General features: G+C 39.0%; 1 protein-coding gene across 1 annotated transcript; it reads right to left on the bottom strand.

Moving 5' to 3' along the window:
- Positions 1-791: 791 nt before the first annotated feature.
- LOC147619185 (uncharacterized) lies at positions 792-1,788 on the bottom strand. Its single transcript, XM_086773404.1, has 6 exons — positions 1,670-1,788; positions 1,466-1,534; positions 1,324-1,386; positions 1,110-1,238; positions 972-1,037; positions 792-860 (listed from the first exon to the last, which is right to left on the bottom strand). Exons 1-6 carry the CDS (start codon positions 1,721-1,723, stop codon positions 792-794), a joined length of 450 nt encoding a protein of 149 aa, XP_086629530.1. The 5' UTR covers positions 1,724-1,788.
- Positions 1,789-25,278: the final 23,490 nt, after the last annotated feature.

Genomic DNA, 25,278 nt, shown 5'->3' with positions numbered 1-25,278 from the left:
CATTGTATCTCTATATAGAGAATGCTCAGTAGCTTATCCTCTAGATAGTTCTATGAATCGTGCTAATATACTACTTACACAACATAATAGATTAAGTAGTTTTATAAAGCATTATAAAATAAAAATCTCTTTATTTATCAAAGATTAAGCAAAAAAGTCTTGCATATTTAAAACGAGGGCCAAAAGTAGTCAACGTACATCATGTTCAAAATAAATAGTACTTCAAGATTATCTAAATGTCATGGGATTATGTTTACATCTTCTAAACTAATAGGTGTGGATTGTGCATTGAATTTGACTTTCTTATTGGCAATAAGCCAATGCACAATGTCACGAATCATAATGTCACTCCCAGGCCTTTTCGTATGCTTTGAGTAGTTTTTGAAACTAATATTCTCCTTCTTTAGATTGACATATGTACTCTTAAGAGAAAAGTACATGTCTTGGATTGTATGCACTCTCATGTACTTTAATAAGATTGTCTCCATATCCTCCTCTGAAATGTGGCTCACCTACATTCATGATAATAAAATATATAAAATTTTAAAGTATATTCAATTTACCTAAGTAAAAAGATTCAAAATAATAAACTTATCAATGATAAATTTCTCTAATATGATATCACGTACTTGTAAAGGTTCACATGATGCCTCTACATTTGATTTTCCAATGTGTTCTAAATCCTATTTAAAATAACAAAATTAAACCCATCATGTTAAAAATAGAAAAATCAAATCCATTACGTTAAAAATAGGAGAATCATAACATTATACATCTATCTAACAATACCTTTAAAATGGTTGTTGGTAAAATATTTTCACCCTTTTGGTGACTTCTTTAGTTTTCATCTTCTCACTTACCTTTGGAACAATCCAAAAACTAGCATTAATAATCACAAAAGTAAAAAGAGAAAGAGAAAAAAAATAGGAGTACAAAGAGATAGTAGAAAACTTTTGTAAGTTTTGCATTACCTTTCTCTTTCTTTGACTTTTTCTTGAAACCTCATTCGTATACTTAGCCAAATTCAACATTGGATCCTATAAGTACAACAAAGTATTAGAAGAAATATTGACAACTTATCACATATACAAAGAAAAACTCAACCAAACCTTGTCTTCACTTGTCATATATACTCTCGCTTCTTGATTTCTTATGGCTCTCACTCTTTTTGATGTGTCATGATGTAGTAGCTCAGTAAAGGAATAATTATTCTCCTCCATTGTTGTATTATAAGAATCCTGGTTTATAAGATGTTATCAAAATCACATAGAATTCAAAAAATAGTAGTCTTAAAATCAAATCTTTATGTGGACTAAGAGACACCTCATCGGATATATAATCTTGCAACCCTTCAAACCTCTTTGTCCCGAATATAAAGTTATCCATCTATATAGAAGAGCATACGTTTAATACAAAACCAAAAGAAATCCTACTTAGAATAAAATCAATTATATAATACACTTACATTCTCTATAGGTTGATCATTTTTTATCGCATCAATGTAAGGAGAGCTAGCTTGAATCTCAAAGTTTGTCTATAAAGTTCACATTAGTAGCAAAATCTTTTAAACAAAACGTTCAAAACATGTAACATTGCATAAGTTACTATGCATGATTCAAAGAAAAAACCATTATACATTCTCCTTTTTATACATCTTTCTAGCTCTTACCTCTTCATAAGAATGATTATATGCTTGAAGATTGAGTGTTGGCTTTAAGACCATGACATGTAAAATAACATAAAGTTAAAACTAGAACCACATAAATATATAATATAAACATACCCATGCAAAAAAGCAGCTTACATAGGAAAAGAAAATATCGAGTTTAGTTCTTTTACCTCTTCATTAGAATTAATATTTCCTTGAGGAGTCAATGCAAGCTCTAAGACCTATGAATTTAGACCAAATAAAAAAAGTGATAAACTATGTATTAAGCTTCTTAAATCATATACACACACACACACACACACACACACACACACACATAGAGTTGAAGCATACAATTTATGGTTAAAAAAACTATAAAATACCCGATGAGCTCCTCTGACCTTACTCTCCAAGAAGCAAGCATGACTCTTATAATGTCAATTTCTTCTTGTGACCATCCATCACGAGTGTAGTTATAAAATGCTTGGACAATATCTATGAGCAAGAGACCCAAATCATAGAATTTCTTAGGGATACCTTTGACTTCACACAATATATATGGCAAACACCATTGCACAAATTTTTGATTTTCTTCTGCCTTCTTATAACTCTCAAAATACTTGCTAGGAAACCTCAGCCATCGACCATATCGAATCGGATAAGGTGTCACTTTTGTCATTTTGTGCCTCTCCTCACTTTATTGTCCACTTCTCTCATTAGACAACTAATATACTTTGAAAACAAGTTCAATGCTAATATGTGCATGCAATCATATACCAAATCAAGAGATAGGTCAAAGCCATATAGATCATAAAGTCTCCACAAACTTGATCTACCTGAAAGACCTGCCTCTTTTAGTATCTCTTCACATTGCTTAGATCTCCATCCCACATTAGGAAAAAAGGGAGCTCATTTTGGGGCCTTTTACGGTTTGGAAAAATAAGCTCTCAACCAATGAACAAAGGGCCAACGTAATGTTGTGCTGCCTTTCCTTCGAAAGGTCTACCATTCTACACCACTGCCTCATTGTGCAGCAACCTCTTCTTTTCCAAAACTGCTCCCTTGATCCTGTTTGGCTTAGAGTAAGATGTTTCTTGTCAACTATCTGTCTGCCCACTTTCTCTTTCTTAAAACTTCACTTTGTTATCTTGTTTACATTACTTTGCTGTGGTTACAGATTCACAAGGTATCCATGGTGAATAAAAACTATGGTCGTTCTTGTGGAAGACGCTCTGTGGATGATAATGCTATGAAGGTAGAATTATACCACACATCCTTACCCCATCGACCTGCTTCTTCTATTTCTTCGTTAGAGAATTCAAGTACAGTCAAAACGGAAGGAACTTGGGAAAGGTTTACTGTTTCGAAAGGAGCATGGGTGCTCATGCAACCTAGTAAAAGAAAGAGACCCCAGACAAAAAACATTTTCTTGGCATCATGGAAGGGAAGAGTACGAGATTTTAAAATCACCAGAGGGAAGATATCGGTGAAAGAAGTTTTGATTCAGCATGTGTACATGCATAAAGAACTTGTCTTGCGAGACTATCCAAATGATCTTCCGCAACATAGGCCTAATTGTATATTTTTCTATTGTGGTTTTGTTCTTTATGAGGTGCATGGATTTTTAAGACAAAGCTTTCTTTCTTTGCTTATTGATATTCTTGTGTTATTTTATTTCAGATTTATACCCTTCATCGTATGAGACGTGGCAAAACATGTTTTACATGGATTGATAGGAGAACAACAATACCAAGGTCGATGTGCAACAGAGCTAGCTCAATCCGGTATATTTTTTACTGATCATTTTTATCAGTTGTTGCTGGACAATGCAAACACACATGGTGTGTTAAGAAAACAAGACCTTCCGGCATGGAATTCAGTGGATTGGCCTCTCCCACATTTTAGTGTTACAGAGGCATATAGAGCCAAGCTTTTCAAAGAAGTACAGAAAGCTCTGAGGTCCAATATTGCCACAAGGATAATAAAAATTTCTTTATGCATGCCTCTCACAGTTTTTGTAGACTTGTTTAATACCTTTCCAGTGAAGGTTTCAAAAACAATGTTCACAATTAAAGCAACAAGTCTGGCATGCATGCCACAATTTTTGGATAAAGGTTGGGATAAGAAGACATGTAGTTCAGTGTTTTGTGAGGTTGTCCAACCTTCTATGCAACTAAAGTACATGGTTGCATCACAAAATTTCATTTTTTCTTTTTATTATAAGCGCAGTCGAATGCTAGGTACAAAACTAGTCCCAATGGATCAAGATGAAGATTCTTTTGGTGCAGAAAATAAACTTCTTGATATTGATGTTGTTGAGAATGGTGATGTGCTAGTCAATATCACATTAAGACAATGTTGCTCCCTAGCTCAATTGCACAATGACATTCTAAATTTGAGACAGAAGGTTCTATTTCAAAGGACTTTTTATTTATCTACAACAATAAGAAGGTATACCATGTGACTTATCCTAGTCTCATTAAGCACTACTATTAGTTTACTTTACCCTATTGTTTCATATTGCTTTTTTGCAGGTGCTCAAAAGAAGAGAGAGATCAATAAAATGCAAAGACATTGAAAATTTGAAAATTGAGATAACACAGACTCCATAAACAAAGGTATTATATTCAATAATGTAAAATTCTGTACAGAAGTGTTTAATTATATATGTAGAACATATTCTTGACAACGATTTTCTATTTATCTACAGGCTGATCTAGAGGCTGCTCTACAAGGTCCAAGCTCACCGTATCATCTTTATTTAGAGAATCTACTTTTTGCTGCTCCATCCTATCGTGTACAGTCTCTTGGTGTGCTGCATTTTCCATTATAAAAGTGGTGTGTGTGTGTGAGAGAGAGAGAGAGAGAGAGAGAAAGAGAGAGAGAAAGAGAGAGAGGCGAGGAGAGGAGAATAGATGGAATTTACCTATAATAGTTTTAAACATACGGCTATTGGTTTTTAGTCTGTTCATGCTTATGTATGGGTATTAACCCAGGGCACCTATTGATGTCGGCTTTAAGGACATCGAGGTTGATGCATCGAGGGATTTCTTGTGTGATATGCAGGAAATGTTGACCAAAGATCGGGATTCTATCAGGAGTGTTCAGGATAGAGCACGGTTTTATGCTAATAGAGGACGCTCATCTCGGTCTTTTGAACAAGGAGCATTGGTTTATTTTAATGTTCCTAAGATTCTCAAACTTTGTCAATAGGAAAATGCTCGAATTTATCTCCTAGATATTGTGGTCTCTTTCGATTTATACATCGGATTGGCACGGTTGCATATGAACTTAAACTACCTCCACATGTTAGAGTTCATCCAGTCTTTGATATCAATAGATTGAAAGAGAAACTGGAAGGTGAGAATAAAAAATTTACTCCTCAAGAACTCGTTGAAGTCGAAGAATTATCCTATGTTCCACATGAACCTGATAAGGTACTTGAATTCAAGGAAAGGAAACTTTCTAGTTGACTAATCCCAGAGGTTAAAATTAGGTGGAAAGATAGGAAAATAGAGGATTCGACTTGGGAGTCGGTTGAGATTGTTCATTATGTACATTATGTGTGCTATGTTATATGTACATTATGTGTGCATATACTAGGAGGCTAACACACATTATGCTTGTGAGCATGGGAGCATGGGAACAAGCTCTAGTGGAGCATGGGTTAAGACTAACCTTAAGGGTTAAGGTTAGGGTCAGGCATCCAAGGGTCACACATTATGTGTGCTATGTTATATATACATTATGTGTGCATATACTAGGAGGCTAACCCACATTATGCTTGTGAGCATGGGAGCATGGAAACAAGCTCTAGTGGAGCATGGGTTAAGACTAACCTTAAGGGTTAAGGTTAGGGTCAGGCATCCAAGGGTCACACATGGGAAATGGAGAGTCAAGAGCCACTTGAGGGCCCTCCTATATAATAGGGGCATGGGGCACACTCAAGGGAGGCTTGGGCTATGGTCTCTTGTGTAGAGGTCCATATCTACTCATGTACCATTTCGCTCTATAGCTACATGCTATTGGATTGGAGTTATACCTTTTGATGGTATGGGACATCAAGGTAGAGGTATGATGTATTTCATTTATAATTCATGTGTGCATCCCTTCGGCTCGGGGGTGGTCGGGTGGATGAGTTTATGCCTGATTTATGCATGTTACACAAGCTTTAAAATAAAGCTTATTAATTTTTTTAATTTTATAAGTTTTTTTAATTTAAAAAAAGAGCTTTTGAAATTATTTCAAAAAAAGCTTGGAAAATCCTAAAAATTAGAGAAAATTTAAATCTAAAAAAAAAGTCTTAGAAAATTTTTAAAGGGTCCATATGGAATCTAATAACCCTAATGAGTATGTGAGTGGAGATCCTAGTCGTTTGTTGGACGCGGAAAAGACAGTGGCTGATCCTAATGTCACGATGACTGATGATGATCTTCTTGATGTTAATTTGGTCAACACTAAATAGTTTAAGGCTTTAGAGTCTCGTACTTTGGACATCGAGGCCACGTATGATAAGATACTTCTCTTTATTTAGGAGTTAAAGGATAATATGAAGGCTTCTACCACTGTAAGTGCTTCAGTGGGAGGGTGCCAGTGGCTCCCACCCAAGGGGGCAACATGAATGTCGGTACATCTCACTCTAGAGATGCTGCTACTATTCTAAAAGATTTGAAACCTCCAACTTTTAATGGGGAGGAGAAGGAACGCAATAAGGATGCAGTCAACACTTTCTTACAAAACTGGCAGGACTTGCATCGATTGCGTCAAACTCTAGAGGAGATACGTGCGCTTGAAGTGAGCTTAACTCTAGGAGGTAAAGCATACAAGTGGTGGATGAGCTTGGAGTCCGAAACTCGGCCTACTACATGGGCTGAATTTGAAAGTGCATTCATGAAAGAATTTCTTCCAAAGAATGAGATGGATCGTAATTGGAAAGCATGGGACAATTGTGAGATGAGAATCTCACATTGACTCAGTATATCTCCAATTATAGAGAAATCATTCTCAAGTTAAAAAGGTATAGATGACTTTGAAAAGATTCGTGGATTTATTCATGGATTAGACTCGGACTATAAGAATCAAGTTAAACAAAATGAGCCAAAAACTTTAGAAGAAGAAATTAAGTTTGCTTAGATTTTCAATGACATTCTTAGAAAGAAAAAGCGTGCACATAATGCACAACGGACATCTAGTGTGTCCGAAGGTTCCAAGCATCAAGGTCAAAATAAAAGAAAGGGACCTAACCAAAAGAATGGCCAATCTAAGAAGTCTAAAGGACCACAAAAATTTCTAAAGCGTGAAGATTTTAAAAGAGATAAAAAAGAAAATTTATGTTTTCACTACATGAAAAAGTGTCATAGTAAACTACAGTGTCCTAAGCTAAAAGAAAATGAGAAGAACTAGCTTGATGAAAGTAAAGAAAAGCAATTGCAGAGTATTCACGTGCTCCCTCTAGAGACTTCTCGTAAGTTTAACGAGGTTCAAGTTTTTCATGGTGATTCTACTCATGCATGTTGGGTCAGGTCATCAATGTGGGTGCCAACAATTGAACCAGATGAGTTGGTTCGAATGTATGGTCATGTTAAAGGTCACAAGGTACGAGTTATGATTGATGATAGTGCCACACACAATTTCTTGACCTATACTTTAGTCAAGAAATTAAAGTTGCTGAAAAGCCCAAGTGACCATAAGTATGTGGTTTCTTTGATTAACGGTTATGATGAAGATGTCTAGGATACAGTAGTTCATAATGTTCCATTAGTCATTCATGGTCATGAGATGCATTTGGATTTTCAAGTTATGCATATCACTCGAGCGGATGTTATTCTAGGTCGAGAGTGGTTATATAACATTGGTCCATCTTTGTCTAGAAGCTATTTGCATAATTCTTTTGAGTTTGAAGATGGTAAGAAAGTGCGCTTTTTGCAAGGTGAACATGATGTACCCTCCTTACCTCTTATATGCTCTATGGAACTCAATCGCCTTGTACAAGCTAATGAAGTAGAAAACATCTTTTTGTGCTACATGAGTCTTGATGATGTCATTTCCTTTTTTGCATGTGAAAACATAAGTGGTTTAAGTGAGCACAGTGTTTACATGACTTCTTTTCAATCCAAGCATGTTAACAATAGAAAGATTAATGAATCCTTAAAGAAATTGTTACAACAATTTAAAGATATGTTTCCAAATGAATAACAGGAAGGCTAACCTCCTATCCGCAATGCTGAGCATCCAATCGAAGTAATACCTAGCTCAAAGCTAGTACGTAAGCTCCTTATTGGCTTAATTTTAAGGAAGCACATGAAGTCGAATGACAGCTAAAGGAATATCATAAAAGTGGATTCATTCAACCAAGCGCTTCGCCTTGGACTTCACCAATTCTATTGGTGAAGAAAAAAGATGGGTGTATACGATTATGCGTAGATGATCGTGGTTTGAATCAAATCGATTAAGAATAAGTATCCTTCGCCACCACGAATAGACAAGTTGTTTGCTCAAATCCAAGGGTACTTTACAAAAATCGATTTACAATCCGGATATCATCAAATGAGAATTCGAGAAGCGGCGGATGTCCAAAAGACTGCTTTTTGGACTAAGTTTGGTCACTATGAGTTTTTTGTCGTGCCCTTCGGTTTGACTAATGCTCCGGGCACATTCATGAGACTCTTGGATAGTGTCTTGAAGCCTTATTTAGGAAAATTTATCATGGTTTTCCTAGACGATATCCTAATCTATAGTTGCACTAAGAAAGAACATCTCAAACATTTATGGCAAGTATTTGAGTTACTTAGGAAGCATTCACTTTATGCCAAAGAGAGTAAATGTGAATTCTTCGTAAAAGAAATCCAATACCTAGGCCACAAAATCTCAGAAGATGGCATTCATATGGATCCCACGAGAGTTGAAGCCATATTGAAATGGCCACATCACACAAACTTAGAAGAATTACAAATTTTTCTTGGTTTGTCTGGATTCTATAGAAAGTATGTTCGAGATTATGCTAAGATAGTTGTTCCGATGATGACGGATCAACTTAAAGGAAAGAGGTCCTTTCTTTGGGGGGATTCCCAGCAAAGATTTTTTGAAAAACTTAAGCTAGCTATAGCTACAGCTCCCATTCTCCAAGTTGTCGATCCGAATCAACCCTTTGTGGTAGAGACGAATGCTAGTAATGATGTAGTAGGAGTAGTCCTTTTACAAGGGGGAAAACCTATTGCATTTGAAAGTAAAAAGTTCCCACACACTCTGAATTTTTGAAAACAAGGAGAAGTCCGAAGCTATCTCCAAAATATTGTGGTCCATTTACAATACTTCAAAAAGTAGGTAGTGTTGCTTATAAGTTAGCTTTACTAAGCTCTAAAGTTCATCCAGTTTTTCACGTCAATAGACTGAAAAAGAAGTTGGGTGATGATGATAATCTCGTCCATGTATAGAGGGTCTAGAGCTTATTTTGGCTATGGTTGGGAGGTTAAACGAAGGCTCTCCGCACTCTTGTTCTTGAGAAGAAGGTCGCCTAGCTGCCTACTGGTGCCTTCATAGAGGTGGGGATTTTAGATGTATAGAATGAGATAACAATGTCCAAAGAAATATTTGAACAATTCAAAATTTTTAAACGCATGCATACATTACTAGAGAAGGCTTACATTTTGTTAAATCAAAGAATAACTTACAATATCAATGTAGACCCACAATTTCAACATCAAGGATGATGGTTAAAGGTCACCAATATATGGTAAATTATAAACGAACCATATAGTAATAGGCAATAGTAATTATCAATAACTGCTTGTGATAGTTCTCAATGATCATGTATGCTTAAATTCAAACCTTATGGTTCAAGATTTTCCATTATAAAAGTGGTGTGTGTGTGTGTGTGTGTGTGTGTGTGTGTGTGAGAGAGAGAGAGAGAGAGAGAGAGAGAGAGAGAGAGGTGAGGAGAGGAGAATAGACTAGACATGAATCATTTTCAAATTGGATGCTTACGTCTAATCGCTCTAATTTCCCAATTTCACTTCAAATTCTAGCGTTTTCTCAAGAAGAAGGGAATTTGTATACAAGCACTTTTGAATAATGTTGGAAAGATCTAAACATATTGATTTAGTGGATTTTAAACAACATTGGCAAAGAATTAGGTTCTTCTTATGGGAAGAAAACATCTTTCAAGCCTAAGAAAAATGCCCAATTTGATAAAACTCTATGAGGGTTACAAATATTAAATCAAGAAGAAGGAAGACTATACACACAAGCTAAATAAAGTAGGAAACTCATCATCTCTAGAATGCTCGTGTGATTCTTGGGATTAAAAAATATTTATTAAACACGTATTCTTTTAAGAAATTCACAAACTTTGACTATGAATCATTATTTCTATAGAGAGCACACAAAGGTTAGTATTCCCACTTAGGTGAGCATGATCAAATGGGTCAGTATAGCACATTCTCCCTTTAAAAACACAATTGTTAGAAAATGTATTAAGAATAATAAGTGTACGTACAGTTTGGAGGGATGCTATTTTAATTTGAGAAAAAATATTATGACACTTTATTGATATAATTATATGAAATGCATGCATGTAAATGATAATTTAGAGCACTTATCTAAGGATAGAGGATGTTGTAATATCTCTTTGATTTTCTTATGTTTGGGACCAGATTCTTCCCTTCTCGTCAAATGTTTATGATCAATAATGAATGATCAGTGTAGTGGTGGTGAATGATTGATACAAAATATGAATAAAATAAAAGGCTTCATCTTTTGGATTTAAACCTCCAAGCCATCCCCATATGTGAATGGAGTAGCAGAGTTAGACATATGGCAAAGGTCTAACTACTTAGGACCTTTACTCATGTTTTGCATGAACATGGACTCTTAGTAACATTTTGAAGTGGGTGGGGAGATGGACAAGGGAGACTCTCCATGCACGAGCTTGGATGGGAGAGACCTCTTCAAAAAAAATTATACTACCTTTTCAACGAAATTTTTGCTTCAGCTCTTGGGATGTGTAAATACCCTTAGAAGAGGTAGTATGTTGGTGTGGGTAGCAAAGCAATTCGAGTAGACATGACATGAGTGTGAAAGGGCATTATATCCAATTAAACCCTTGTTGGTGGGTGATATCATTTGGGAGTGGAACCAAGACACAAGCACATTGGTCCACTAGAGTCTAGTAGGGAGTCCTTGGTGGATAATGATGAAAAGAGACAATCAATAATTTGAGGCAATTACAAGGGCCAAAACTCGATCTACCTATCTTCTTGCCCACTCCTAGGTAGTGCTTTCTAGCCTTGTAAGCTGACCAAAAGGCAAGTATGTGCTTTATAAGAGCCGTCTTGTGGAAATAATCATTGTGCACCCTAAATCACACATTCCCTAGCCCCTTGAAAACCTAGCTTTTTTTAATCCTTTTTGGGAAGCCTTATTATTTACGTTGTAGACATAACCTTGACATATGTGATAGCGAGGTTGTTGCTTGTGCTCTTCCTCCGTTTATCAGCCCACGCGTTGCTCCAGAGTCCCCACGCAGCTCGTGGAGGCATCCAATAAATGCCTCATCCAATAGGGTGGCATATTAAAATCCTTTGTGTAGCTGCCCTTGGCACCCAAATAGGTTGGTAGTTAGGTTTAACATGAATATATATTCGTAAAGAGGCCATTAGTGTATTCGTAAATGATTGATAATAATTGGTGATAGATCCACCTTATCATCACATATGCTTGACTCCTTACATGATCGATCATATTATTCTTTCAGGCTTGCACATCACACTTAAGAAATTTATTGTTTATAAAACAAAAGGAACCAATACTCTCTCATAGAGGGCTACTACCATGATTTTTTTTTCACAAAATATATTAAATCCGAATATTTGTTCCTCGGCTTCTTATAATAGTCGATTATCAAGGTCAAGATCGATGGTTAATGGTCAATTATATAGCTGCCCAATGGTCAATGATCATTGATACATGGCTATTGCTATTTACACCTTCACAATAGCTCATCACATTCAAGAAAAAATGTCCACACAAGTGTGGTGGAGAGTTGGCATCCAAAAATTATAAAATCTAGGAATTTGGGCCCTTCCCTAAAGGTTAATGATCAATGGTCATGGTCAAGGCTTAAAAATTGCTAGAGAGCTAGCTCGATGTGAAAACAACCTATTTTTTTTAAGTAATCTCTATTGCATAACATAATCTCTAACTTATGTGAGACTCCAAGTAAACATTTTTTTAGCTTAAAAGAAAGAGCATCTAGATCCACAATTTCCTCTTTGATTATCTCAATCGACTCCTAGAGGATAGAATCTCTTAATCAATTCACATGGCCTATGACCTCATCAAGATAACACTATAAGAATCTCACAACCACAACTTACATTCATCACTCTCTAAGAGGATAGAATCTCTTTAAAAAAAAGTAATCTCTATTGCATAGCATAATCTCTAACTTATGTGAGACTCCAAGTAAACATTTTTTTAGCTTAAAAGAAAGAGCATCTATATCCACAATTTCCTCTTTGATTATCTCAATCGACTTAAAAGAAAGAGCATCTAGATCCACAATTTCCTCTTTGATTATCTCAATCGACTTAAAAGAAAGAGCATCTAGATCCACAATTTCCTCTTTGATTATCTCAATCGACTCCTAGAGGATAGAATCTCTTAATCAATTCACATGGCCTATGACCTCATCAAGATAACACTATAAGAATCTCACAACCATAACTTACATTCATCAATCTCTAAGAGGATAGAATCTCTCAAAAAAAAAGTAATCTCTATTGCATAACATAATCTCTAACTTATGTGAGACTCCAAGTAAACATTTTTTTAGCTTAAAAGAAAGAGCATCTAGATCCACAATTTCCTCTTTGATTATCTCAATCGACTTAAAAGAAAGAGCATCTAGATCCACCATTTCCTCTTTGATTATCTCAATCGACTCCTAGAGGATAAAATCTCTTAATCAATTCACATGGCCTATGACCTCATCAAGATAACACAATAAGAATCTCACAACCATAGCATTCATCAATCTTTAAGAGGATAGAATCTCTTAATCAGTCCAAGTGGCCTATGACCTCATCAAGATAACACCATAAGAATCTCTCACCCACAACTTACATTCATCGATGCCCAAAACAACCTTTGAGCACACATGCATACATTATGGCAGCCCTTAATCTTCAAAATTACTTCCCAAGAGACACCTAATGTCAATGTATACAACCCGAAATCCCCTCACACACAATGTCAATGTAGAATCCCCAAAATTTAACATTAACATCAATGGTTAATGTATTAGTTTATGTTCAATGACTCACTTGCACACTAGCACTTATAAACAAGGTGGGCAAGATCTAAATGGGCTTGTGTAGTGAATTTGCCCATTGGGAGGAACTAGGCCACAGGATCCTTACTGCGTCCTAGGTGCGCTTCTTATGAACAAGGTGGGAAAGATCTAAACGGGCTTGTTTAGTGATTTTTTCCATTGATGAGGAACTAGGTCACAAGATCCTTTCTCCTTCCTAAATAGGGGTAGCATATTAGCACTTATGAACAAGATAGGCGAGATCTAAACATGCTTGAGTAGTCAATTTTCCCATTGGTGAGGAACGAGGCTCCTTTCTAAGTGCTTCTTATGGGAAGCAAGGGGCACCTTGCACTTTTTTTGATGCTTATACCGACCCTTATTTCAATGCACTTTTCAACGCTTATTTGGACGTTCATTTTCACCAGTTATTTCGACGGTCATTTCAATGTTTCATTTCGACAACGCGGCCATTGTCGAAACTAGGTGTCGGAAATGGGTCATCCTATACTAGTGAAGCCAATATGTTTCTGACCTTGTGGCACAACGTATTCCCTCATCTCACTTTAAAAATGAAGTGTTTAAGAGATTTGGAAGTGTCACTTTAAAACTCCCAACAAGTAGCATCTTTCATAGGTCAATATTCCACATGTTGAGCATTTTAACAAAAGTTTTATTTGTTAATGCATGTGCCTCTACAGCCATGTAAAGGCTGTAAACTCCTGGAATCTGCCTTATTCTTGCCCTAGGGCTGTCCTACAGCCCCTCCATGGCTGCTGGTTCCAGGCTGGGCCTTCCTGGCCCTCATGGGGGTGGTTCACACCATTCCCATGCCCACATGAAGATCTGGGGTAGCCCTATGGGCTGGCTCCTTGTCCAAAACACTAAGTACTTAGTGATCTGGCATCCGGTACCATACCAAATACACAGAATCATTGACATCATTCTAGAGGGAGACTCGCAGTGCGGACTGGCACTGTTTCATGTGCAGGATAGTGCACACCTGACCTTAGACTCCTGTGCAGGACAATGCACACCAAGCGATGGAGTTGATAAAAACCTATACATATTTACATATATACATATACAAAATTTATACATACATATATATATATATATACATATATATATATATATACATATATATATATATATATATATATATATATATACCTATACATATTTCTTTACATATTTTTATAGACATATACATATATTTATAGGTACATTTAATGGTAATCTCATCATGGAATTCCATCCATCATTTGGAAAGGTCAATGAAATGAATGGCATGGAGAAAAAATATGATGGCCACATTAGACAAGACCAACCACCACCACCATGTCCAACAAGTGCACCATAAGAGTGAGCTATTGTATTGGCTCATTGGAATACCATATGACATCTTATCCTTTCCATGTCAATAGCAAGCAGTACCACATAAACTTCTTTATAGGAAATCTACCAAAAAAATCCCTTGGTTTTCTTACTCTCAGGATGGAAATGTAATAAAATAATATGTCATTTCTGCTTTGCAAGCTTGCTTATTGCATACATACTTGCAATTGTTTGGTATACTATGTAATGCCATGTGAGGATAACATGACAAGGTTGACGATTCATCTGGGTGGGCATAAACATTTTGTTCAATCCATGATATCTATGTCCATCTCAATGAAAAAACAAAGAAGCTTGTTTGCTAATGTCTTCAAAGTGGATAATAATGTTGAGTGCCCCAAAAGGTTTAAATGAGTGTGGTAAAGGAGCTCATGTCATCTTTGATGCGAGAAGATACTATGGAAGGATCGGCATACTAGGGGGATGCCAAACTGACCAACTTTCGTGAAGAGTTAATGCCCCCCTTGTGGAGAACTAGAGGTGTAGTAGTTTAATGAATAAAATGTTGCTTTATGCTTTGTGATGAAAATACAATCATTTATACTACAATAATGTGTAGGTTTAGAAGGATTGTTGCTCAAGAAAGGAAGGATAGGCTACCTCTGGTGAAGGTTTTAATGGCTTGCTGTTATTGAAAAAAAGGTCCGTGTATTCTTTCTTCCATGGTAGTCGTTTTCTATGGCAAGGACTACCTTATGAAAGATGTTTCGTTTTTAAAATGTCAACTAAGGGTCTTGCATCTAGCATGGATCTACTGAATTGTATGAGATGAGGTAGAAATGAAGCTTTATGAAACTCCTTGCAATTGGATCACACCCACCACCGAGTCATAAACTGGAATACAATGGCATGTGCAATAATCCCAAGTGGTAGGTCCCTAGGGGCGTCACCTAAAAATATATATGTGTAGTACGTGAGTTCATCAGGAGGGGTATATTAATTTAAAAATTATAGAATTACATTTACAAGAGGGGTTTTTTAAACCGATTTTGAAAAAAAAAACCATAAGTTTATGAAGAAAAAGGGGGGTCATTTTATTCACAAAAGTATGTAAGGGGTTTTTTTAATACTCCTTGAATTCCTGTGATACATAGGATTTCTTCATAGTGCACCCCCTGAGATGGTAGATACACGTACTTTGGTTAACCTCCTCCATAAAGCACTAAAATAGTTCTTACTATAATGTTGGAACTTTGTTTTGATATGATAGATATGGAATAGACATGAATTCTCTCGTTCCTCCATGTGATTCTTGGGCCCCCCATTGAAAGGAACGAGCACATTACCATGTGTGAAAGCTAGGGATTATGTAGAGCCAAGGAGGCAACAAGAAGCCAAAGTTTGCTAATTAGGAAGTGGTGGTGAGAAGGCAATGTAAGTGATAACAATATCCCATCTATGGATATATAGTTAAGTTGGTGTGGGAAGTGCAAATTGCCCATTGGAGAAACCTTATGAGCCACAACCCTACTTTCATTTAATTGTGTATGCATGGAATGTTTTACTAATAGTATTTGTATTAAACCATAGGTAACAATAAATCAATTAGAAGAGGCATATACTCCAAGAACAAATCTTGCCGAGAGCATGCATGGGAGTTGGTTGGCTAGGCTACAAGAATAAGATTACTTTGTATGATGCATGTGTATCTAACATGGAAAATGCCTTATGAACAAAATCAAAGAGGTTGATCAAGGAAAGATTTTATTATGAAGATGAAGGCATGGATTCAATACAACCTCAAGAGGGCTATCCATTCTCGAAGAGGCAATCCACCGAACTTGGTGGGAAATCTGAAGAACGTTGGTCAACTCTAATGTCAAATGCTTTGGTTTGTTTAACGGCAAGTTTAAGTGCAACAATCAGGATACATTCAAAATTGTGCAAGAGGAGTACCAATTTCTTGTTTCTTCTTCGAGAGACGGAACCCTCGACCAAGAGGTCCAAAACATTAGGAAGTGAATGGGGTCTTCTTGGGCCCTTTAATTTGCCCAAGCCTAATCAAGGTGATTAAGGAATAGCCAAATGGGGGGTTGCCATGTGGACTGAAATGTTGGGTTTTTAAGAGAGGTGTAAGAGTGGTCAAAGGGTGCACTTTTTCCCCAAAAAGGGGGGGGGAGGGGGGCAATTTTACAATTTTCGGACCTCCATAACTTCTACATACAAGCTCCGATTTGAGTGGAGATTACAGATCCGTGATCTACGCATCAAGAGCTTTCCATAGATATGTTACATGATATATGGTTTTATCCGCTAGATTTTAAATTCCATTTCTTCCCCAAAATTCAAATTCGAATAAAGTAGCCGTTTTGAAGCTTCTAATTAGAAAACGTTTCTTCTTAAGAGAAAAGGTTTGACTCCCTTAAACTGCCAAATAAAAGGGCCCAAGAAGCCTTCCATTGAGGTCCTAATGGCATATATAATGTGGTTTTATAATGATGATGTCACTCATACATGGTACATAGATCATAATATCATGCTTGCTCCTGAACTTCTATCCATGTGGAAGGTGGACGGAAGAACAAACATTACATCTGTAAAAATAAGTACCTCGGTTAATGGATGTTTTAGCATGGAAATAATGGATCAATCCAATAAGTCTTCAAGGTCACATACGAATACTCATGAACAATCTGCGCACTAGCACCAATGGATGAGCATCAAGGATCTGTATCTACACCAAGTCATGAGCCTGAGCACAACATAGCACGATGGTGGAGACCAGGGATATCTAAGGAGGCTTTAAGAAAAGAATAAAGAGTGTTGAATGTATGCAAGCTACTATCATGGGAGAGAGAGAACTGGAGCCTTTACAACATAGTATTTTCCATGAGCAAAACATAGCACGATGGTGGAGGCTAGGCATATCCAAGGAGGCTAAAAAAAGAAGAAAGAGTCATGAATATAAGCAAGCTATTATCATGAGAGATATAGCTCAACCAATGTATCCACATGATCCATAGAAAGAAAGATATGCATGGAAGTATCAATCCTCGATGTACTCTGCCCCAACATCTTTGCCCCTTGAGATCATGCCCACATGATCCAACTCAAACACATCACTATCATCATCATGTACATATGTGGCAATAGCATCATGTGTATGTGTATCACTATGAGCATGTGCATGTGTATCACTATGAGCATGTGCACATGTATCATCATGATAAGTATGTGTGTGTGGTACATCATCATGTGTATGTATGTGTATGAGATACATCATCATAGGTATGTGGGTGTGATACATCATCATAGGTATGTGGGTGTGATACATCATCATCATCATTTGAACTTGTGTGAGTGTAGTCCGTGTCTTCAGGGACATAATCATAATGATTCAAGCGTGTACAACACTCATGTAATATGCCTAAGGAGAATCATCCCATCATGCGAACAATCTTGAACCATCTGTGGTGAAGGTATTCAAACAATGACACAATGAAATCCCCATGTGTAGACCATCTGACACAAACCTTCACCTCATCAAACAAATGTCTCGAGCGACTAGGCATTAATTCCTCGAGTTTCAAAAACCACCCATGGAATGAATAGGCTGCTTTATCATAAAACATGAAGACGATGAATGAGGGTATAAAGGCCTAAACCTCCAAGTGCCAAAAGTATGTGTAAATGCGGCAAAAGAAATTTGATCCGTGACATGAAATGGTAGCTCAGGATAATGAGCATAGAGCCATGAAGATAATGCACGAGCATCCCTCCTAGGATAAGGATCTCAGATAGAAACATAATGATGTCAATGATGATGATGGGGTTTAGAGTGTCGATCAAATGAGGGGTAAAAATAGTAGGAAAAATATATAACTTTGTAAGAACACCCTCCACCAGGTACCCCCAAATGTGTGAACAGTCCACAAAACACAAAAAATGTGAAAACATGCTTATAAAGCACTAAGCATGTGAACAATCCCAAATAAAACGCCAATACGTGTGAATAATGCCAACTAAAACTCAACATAAGTCCCCCCAATCTCACAAAATGTATTCTCACATGAACGGACTCATAATCACACTCAAGCATATGAGCATCCCCAAGATATATGTAGGCTCGGGGGGCTCACGTAAAAATATGTATGGCACGTGAGTTCAAATGAAGGGGTTTTTTAATTTAGAAATTTAAGGTAAATTCATAGAAATACATTTATAGAAGGGTTTTTTTAATTTAGTTTTGGAAAAAACTTATAAGTCCATTAAGAAAAACGGGTCATTTTATTCACGAAAAATTCTTAACTAAGGGGTTTTTTTAATACCTCTCTGAACGCATGTGATATATAGGGTTTCTTAGTAGTACACCCCTCGAGTATATAGGCATGTGAAACATGATATGTGATCAAGACTAACAAGTAATATCTCACAACACACAAGGTGTGTGAAGAGAAAATTTGCTATAGTGGTATATAGGGTTACTAGCCCTCCCTTCACTTCTTAAATAGCATGATTACCAAGAACTAATGCTCAACACATTTTTTATGAAACCCTTCAATTTATCATTGCTTGCAGTAGTCCACTTGAAAAATTTGCTATTGTTCCATTGGTTCCCAAATGGATACATAGATTTCGAAAATGTGAAATAAATAAAAGCAAAGTGTGGATGGACAAGGCCATAAGGTTTAGGCAAAAGTGAGGAAAGCTTGAGTGGCCAAGTGTCATAGGGGAGTCCCACACCTGTCTCCAGCCCACACATCAGCACCTTTACTGCAGCCAACACACAACACCCAAGGTTCTCTCTCTGGTCAGCATCCACTCTCTGCCTATATAGTCGCCACCCACACAAAAACTGGCCACTTCTCTCTCTTTAGAGGGTGCCCCACCAGCAACCCTCGATTTCAGCAGCTCTCTGTGTGTGTCACGACCAGCAGCAATGCTAACACCAGAGCCTCTGCAGCTCGTCAGCTCCTCTCGCTCTTCACACTGCAGCTCCCTTCGCTAGACCTCTTCACATCTCCAGCCATTGCATGTATCACCAACCCAACACCAGCCCAAGCCACATCACCCACGTGGCTTCCTCTACGTCCAGCCACAAAACAAAGAAAGGCCACCCTCTCTTCACTGTTCACTGGCGACTTATCCTGGTAGCTCCCTCTGGCGGCTCCCTCTGCAGGTTGTCTCTCCTTGCTCACACGAGAGTCTCGATTCCTCTAGGCGACAACCCCTTCCTTAGCTCTGCACGATCACCCGAACCGGCCAAAACAAGTTGACCACCCATAACTGAAAGACCCTCTGTCTCCGCAGCAGCGGCTGCACCAACCCGAGGCGGCTCCTTTGCTCTTCGCCAGCCTCCACGCCAACTCATCCAAGGTGGCTGCCTTCGCTACAGCGCCTGCCCTATCATCACTAGCACAGCTACTGCTTCACTCCTTTTTGTCTGTCCCTGCAGAACCACTAGAGCGACCTTTTCATCACACGGCGGTGTGAGGTGAAAAAAAGAAAGAAAACCTTGCCTCTATAGCCCTTCCACCTCGCAAACTTGGAATACACACACGAACGGGGGCACCACCAGCCACCCCGGCTGGAACAATTTCTCACACTTCACCACCCAACCCACGCCAGACAGACAGCATAAAACAGGGGCACCATACACAAAGCAAACACCCAGTAATATATTTCCAGAAAACACTTCATACAAGCTTCTCCCGACACAGAAGCCTTACTCACACAACTTACAGACACTGACTCAGGCCAGACACTGCCGAGGATACACCACATCCCCAATCATCACGAACCACTCGCCTGCCTGCTGTACCAATCACACCAGAAAGAACCCGGCCACTCTCACTTCAGAAGGTGCCCACACTAGCTAACCTTCAACTCTCTGCAGCCCATCTACTCTGCATGTGTCGTCAGCAGCAGCAGCTACCCAAACATCTCTCTCTCACTCTATCTCTGTGTGCTGATCCTCTGCCAGCCTTGCACAAACCCAAGCAGCTTATCTGCCCTGCTACCGGCCCACCACCCCACCACCAAGCAGCAAAACCTGTCTCCTAGGCGGCCCACACCAGCCTACCTGTCTTCTACCATATCCACAGCCACACGCTGTCCACTCTGACTGACCGAACCCTTCACGGCAGCTTCCCTGCAGTCGTCGTTTCTCAGCCCCTCATCCAGCTGCGGCTTCACCAAGCCCGTCCTCTCTGCCTCTGTGCATCCAGCTGCCCTGTAACTCTTGTTATGCGTGCCCTCTCTGCTCACAACCCGTCGGCTGTCCTCTCACACGCTCCTTGCGTTGGCCCTCCACAGCCACACTGAGCGCCCCAGTGCTTCCCTTCGCTTAATCTTGCAGCTGCGCCAGCCACACGAACCCTTGCAGCTCCAGCTCCCTTCACACGGGAGGCCCACTAGCCTCTGCAGCCCATCTTTGCTGCGCCCTCTACAAACCTTCACTGCAAGTCGCTAGCCAGTCTACGAGGCCAATAGCAGTTTCACCACCTGGCGGCCCTTTTCTCTCGCTCTGGCAGCCTGTCTCCCAGTCCCAGTCACCGCCAACCTCACCAGTTCCCTTTCATCTCTGCGCACGGGAGGGCCCCGCCTCTACTGCCATAGTCCTTTGACCAGCTGCACTCCACAGCGCTCCACGCTCACCTGCAGCTACCTCTTTGCTGCCATCACCTTGCCCATAGGCGGCTTCTACACCAGTTCACAGTCGACTTCTTCACCAGGGAGGCTCCCCGTTGGCCTCTACACCAGGCCTGTCTCCTTTAATGCCACCAGCTAACCTTCGAGTAGCGCCAGAGAACCCCCCTGCAAAACAACGGCTTCCTCTCCTTTTCTTCTGCGGGCTGCGCCGACTTCGCCATGCTTCGCCATCTTCTAGAGGGTATTGCGCTGGCGGCCATATAAGTCTCCACGTCTTCTTTTCTTTTTTGGCCATTTAATATTATATATATTTTTTTATTTTGCCTAAGATGGCCACCCCAAATACCTCTTCACACACAAATTTACAAAGCTACATTGGCCCATTAATATTTATTTGCTCATGCTCCACACACCTCTTTCTCAAGGCACGATGCCCGCTCATGCCTGGGGACGCATACACAACCAAGCCGCCGCGCGAACAGCTGAAACCATCTCCATCGAACCTCTCGTGGACCACTTCCGGACAGGCCTGTATGAGCCTCAAAACAAAAGCATCCACACTGTACACCTGGCAACGCCTTCAAAACCAACCTCTTCACACCTGCCATGCACACGTATGTACACTGACCATAAAAACCTCTCAGAAAAAACGCCTGACAGCGGCAACTCCACCCACTCGCTACAGCTCTGCAGAATCACCCCCCCTGCAGCTATCACCAGAGCGCCTTTTTATCTCCAGGCGGCTACTACCTCTTCACCTGCACGCTCACCCGAGAGCCACGTCTCTCCCAGAGGAGGGCGAGTCTTCTCTGTCGCCAACCACACCTGCGCACCCAGAACAACTTTCCTTCACCGTTTTTTTCTTCTCTTTTGCCAACCTTCTGGCATATTCCTCAATGCGCTGGCCAACGTGTTGGCACCTAAACAAAGCTCCACGTGGCCATTTCATTGCTGGCCACGTTGGTTTGGTATATTTTTATTATTTTTAAAGCCTCAAAATGATGGCCACACACTCTTCATTACCTTGCTTCATTCTTAACATGCGGCACCACGACCTTCCAAAACATGACAAGATCTGCCCACGGCATTCCATCAGCTGCACCTCAACTTACCAAAATACGACCATTGCAGTCAGTGCCCTGCATTTGGCAACCACCCGCACACCATACTGTTGCAATAAAAAACTTCCAAATCTCCAGCATCTGCTCCCAAAAAAAACGTGCGTGTACCAGCTCACTGCAAAACCACCCGCTCTGTACATTTGCCAGGGCATTCAGGGCAAAGTTTATTCACAAACCATGCATCCCATATGTACATAGACTCAAAACACCTCTCAGATTTTAACCTGACAACTGCTGCTATTTCTTGTACTTCTCAAGGGTTAAAAATAAGGCTATGGCTAGCATGTATAGCATTGTTTATATTTGCCTAGAAACTTTGCCACCACAACTTATAAGCCATACCCATGGGGATTCACCAAACCCTTGATCAAGATTTGCATGTGGCATCCATAGATTCTAGCCTTGAGAAGTCTCTGCTATGAAACCTTAAGGCTCAACTATGTGTTTGTCAAGCTTTCTTGCATAGTGTCTATACCCTTTGATCTTCTAGTGTTTTAAAAGTTTGTTGCCATACTAATTTATCTTGCATCAACAAGAACCTTGCACCCTTGTATACATACATGTTTCAAATAGTTGTCTCATAACTCTTCCATTCTATGTTGAGCCAATGTTAAGAGTAAACTGAAAAATTCTTCTCTATGATGCTTTGCTTCTCTGCTCTGTTTTTGTTATATGTTTTGTACGGAATGGTTGGAGTATCAAACCAACTTCGAATTGCAATCTGAAGTTATAAGGATCTGTATTAGATACCTAATGGTTAATTTAAACCCTCAATTGCACCAAAATAGAGTGCTTAGTACTGATTAATCATTGATTAGCAAATTAATCCTCTATTTTGTGTGCAAAAAACAGAGTGTGCGGGGAGCCCAGATCTGAGGCGTTAGTTCAAATAAGCTCAAATCCTTTCAAGGCCATCAATAGCAATTAGTATAGTAGAGGATTAAGCCAAGAAATACAAGATTTGACCAAACATTTAATGCTTAATCTCTGTTTTACCAAAGTCACCTGTTTTACCAAAGTCTCCTGTAGATTTGATGAAGAGCTTGGATCTCATTGTAGACTTGATCAAATCAAAATTTGACTTCACCAGCTTGTAGAGCATGCTTGAAAACCCCCAGGGCTACGAGGAATGAGACCCATTTTATTTGATGAAGTAGAAATCTGTAATAAAGTAGGAACTTTATTCAATAGGGTTAATAATGGGACAAGTCCATGTATAAAAGAGGGGACTTGGACCATGGTTGTAACTTTTGATGATCATTTTTAGAAATGGAAATTTATGTTTCTTGGAGCTCATGGCTTCTCTCTTGGCTTGTGGAAGGCTATTTCCATTCTCTTGGTGAGAGACTAAACACAATTAGGCATCATGTTTACATGGTGATTACTCATATTTTTCATGCATTACATCCCTTCATTCCAATTGGTATCAGAGCTCTTGATTTTGATCATGGGCATGCATGGGTTGGGAAAATTTGCTTGAAAATTTGAGTTTCTTTTATTTTTTTTTCTCATTTTCTTGTAATCCTTGAGTGATTCTTGACAAATCTTCTCTAATCTTGCTTAATCTCATGGATATGGTGAGCATTTCATGGAAATTGCTTGAATTTTGAGTGATTCTGGCCAATTTTGCCATTTTTGGACCAAATTTTGGGCCTCTGGACCAAAAATTTGGGGCAGTCGGGCCAAAACTTAGGGCAAGTGGCTAATTGCAATTAATTTTTTTGCTAATCACGTTTAGTAATCATCTTCTTCTTCCTCAAGCTTTCCATAGCCATGGGATGCTCTTCCTTTACCCGTTTTGATGCCAAACCTTAGGGTTTTTGTAGAGCTCACTGAGATCTTTCATTTGAGCCTCTTCTTGCAAATTTTTTTCTCAAGATTGGAGAGCTTTTGTTCATTCTTCCATGGTTGTGAGAAACCCTAGTATACCTTGCCACATTGACCATATCTTTCATTGCTAAGCTTTTACATACTTCATAGGCATCATTGCTATTCTAATCATCTCATAAAGGAGGCAAAGAAGAGAAAACGGCGGGCTGCAGCATGCTCACGCCTCAAAATCGCGCTCAAATGTGTGGAGGGAGAGCTAGGTGAAGCCTAGCTCTACTACCTCATGAGATGGAAGCCATTCAAGAGGGTTTTTAGCACTTGTTTGGAGCAATTTTCAAGCTATGTTCAAGCACATGGAAGGTGTTCTTTGGCTGCAAATTTCAGAGCAAAGAGAGGCCACGTTTTTTTTCTCCTACAAGAGGCTTCTTCAACAATTTCTACCATTGAAGCTTTCCGGATGACATTGGTGAGTGATTTGATCAATTTCTTGCAAGTTTGAAGCATTTGGTGGAGCTTGGGAATGGATTAGGGTTGGACACATTCAAACTCCCCTAATTTTCAAAAATTAACCATTAAAGCTTGACCATTCACATGCCAATATTGCTTCTCCATGCATTATTGATGGCAATGGTGAAAGGAATTGATTCCACATGATCTTGGCCAATTCATTGCAATCAACCACTTTGAATGAAATGGTAGGGGATACTAGACTTATTTATGCCCCTAATCTTGTCTCTAGCTCTCTTGCCTTATCTTCTCGGTCCCCTTCTCCTACGTATGTGTGTGTGTGTGTGTGTGTGTGTGTGTGTGTTGGGGGATTTTCTTCATTATGTCTCATTTGGCATGCCATTGATGGAATAGCAAGCTTATGCAATGTTTTTGGAGTCCCTCATGCTCATCTTGATGCCATATGGACACTATGGATGCTATACATAGCCATGCCAATGCTATGTTTTACACGTGGGCATAAGAGAGCATAAGTTTTGGAAGCATGCATTTGTCAATATGATGTGAAAGGGATTGTTGAAATGCAATTGCAAATGCCTTGATTGTGGTTAACAAATGCTTATGCAAATGCCATGGTGAGGGCATTGTGAATTGTTGGTTTGTGTTGGAGCTTTTGGATGATGGATTGAGGCATGAGTCCATGCTTTACTGATGAGTTCTAAATTGTAAAAGGACATGAGTCATGCTCAATACTTGTAAGCCAACAAACTTGTTCTATCATTTGATATTATCCACATCATTTTGTACCTACACTCACCATTGCTACCACTTCAAGTTTCTATAGAATCTAGCAATGTGTGAGGGTACCTTGGCATTGGTTGGAGAGGCCAAGGGGAGAATGGCTTGAACTCTTTGTACCGTGATTGCTTGGTAAA

This window comes from Cibotium barometz, chromosome 33 (assembly GCF_041138505.1).
Source record: "Cibotium barometz isolate CiBa-2024 chromosome 33, ASM4113850v1, whole genome shotgun sequence".
In the NCBI taxonomy this organism is placed as follows: domain Eukaryota; kingdom Viridiplantae; phylum Streptophyta; class Polypodiopsida; order Cyatheales; family Cibotiaceae; genus Cibotium; species Cibotium barometz.
This window is presented reverse-complemented; position numbering and strand designations above follow the sequence as displayed.